We start from the raw sequence: 1871 nt of genomic DNA on the forward strand, positions 1-1871 counted from the left end.
AATTTCCTATGGGAAGTTAATAATTTGCAAGCGTTGTTCGTGTATAAGACGATTCATAGTTAAATTATAGACCAAACTGAAGATGTTTGACAGTGAAACAAAACACGAAACGTGAATCAGCTGTTTAAACCAATGTTCCCAAAAAGATAATAGCTAAAAAATCACCCTTTATAACTACATCTATAAAATTCTTGTTTTATTTATTATAATAATTTGTTAATGTTCTTCTTTTGTCCATTTTAAATCGAAATAAGCAGAGGAAGAAAATGAAAAAAAAAAAATAACTTTCAAGAGTTGAAAGCATTTCATAGAAATATTTTGAAAAGAATGATAGATGGCGCAACAGTCACCACGACTATTAAAAAATTGATTATAGCCTTTACCTTATCCGGTTCTACACCGGTGCAGTTCAACGCTTTTTTCAAAATTAATATCTATGGTACATTCTTGTCAAAGATCCCTTAGTTAATTTTTCTTTAGTACCTTGGAAAGCTTAATTTCGTTATACATGTCTTATTGTGGAATTTAATTGTATTCAATTTTGAAAATGCCAACTAAGTGCAATTTTTGTTCGCATTACGGGGTTCCCCAGTTTCTATTGTTTACATCACAATTTATGAGTGGTATAAATTTAACCACCACACTAGCAAAACACTCCTTTACTATATTTTTATACCTACTGAACTATAACTATCTACAGATAGACATATATGTACATAAATAAAATTCTATAATCTCATAATAAAATAAAAAGATAAGTTTTAATAAGAACTTATTCCAATTGGTAAAAAACATAATATCGTTTTTTTTGTCTTATATTTGTATATAGCTGCAAAATCATTTAAAATTTCTAAATCCATTTGGCAGAAGATTGTAGACAGAAGTGCATAGAACCTCATTTGGTGGATCTTCTGCTCTCGCAACATAAACAGGAAAGTCTTCAGCCGCAAATTCCATTAAAAATTGCCGGCAAACACCACACGGCGGCGTCAGAGTGTCTTTTTGATAGGCAACCACTGCACATGATTCGAACTCTTTGTATCCTTCACTTACTGCCTTTGAAATGGCTGTTCTCTCAGCGCAAGCGCCCGGTGTAAAAGCAGCATTTTCCACATTGCAACCACTAAAGACTTTTCCACATTTTGTGCGCAACGCAGCACCGACAGCAAAATTACTATACGGCACGTAGGCAAACTTTCTGGCAGAAATTGCAGTCTCAATTAATTCACAATCAGCTGGATCTGGAATGATTATGTTTAATTAACACACAAAGAATTGTAATTATATTTGTTTTTGGCCGTACCTAGTTCACTAAATTTCTTTATGCAATCTACGTATTTGTGGGCTCCGTTATTCATTGTGTTTATATTTTTAAAAGATATGAATGTATACTTATAAAATTATTGGAATACAACTAACTTTTTTTGAGACAGAGAATTAAATTTAATTGAATTCAATCTTGCAACATTTTGTATTTGTTTTTCAAACAATAACAACACGAGGAGTGCAGGAACACAATGTCACTTCGCGACGACGTTCTCGATCAAAATGAGCGTACACGTAGCCGTTCACCACAAGGCGCCTTCATGATAATATCTAAGTTAGTGTGGAGAGTGACTAACATAAGTTGTATTCTTTGTTTCATATTATAGGGTAGGGAGTATGTAGGTCCACTTATCTTATAAGAAATGGGGTGCGAATCTCAAAGAGTAACTATACCTATATGAAATCAGATAACAATGTGAAAAATATGAAGGGACTAGGAAGGGAAAATAAATTCAATCAGAATCAGATTTAGTAGTAGATTAGATATAGCCAGCTGTTCTGGCATGCGCATTGGACTGCTAAGAGAGTAGGTATATTATTGTTTT

At 33.0% G+C, this 1871-nt stretch overlaps 1 protein-coding gene across 1 annotated transcript; it reads right to left on the reverse strand.

Moving 5' to 3' along the window:
• Window positions 1–734: 734 nt before the first annotated feature.
• Window positions 735–1562, reverse strand: LOC129944551 (cytidine deaminase-like). Its single transcript, XM_056054072.1, has 2 exons — window positions 1304–1562; window positions 735–1241 (listed from the first exon to the last, which is right to left on the reverse strand). Exons 1-2 carry the CDS (start codon window positions 1356–1358, stop codon window positions 838–840), a joined length of 459 nt encoding a protein of 152 aa, XP_055910047.1. The 5' UTR covers window positions 1359–1562; the 3' UTR covers window positions 735–837.
• Window positions 1563–1871: the final 309 nt, after the last annotated feature.

Source organism: Eupeodes corollae, chromosome 2, assembly GCF_945859685.1.
Source record: "Eupeodes corollae chromosome 2, idEupCoro1.1, whole genome shotgun sequence".
In the NCBI taxonomy this organism is placed as follows: domain Eukaryota; kingdom Metazoa; phylum Arthropoda; class Insecta; order Diptera; family Syrphidae; genus Eupeodes; species Eupeodes corollae.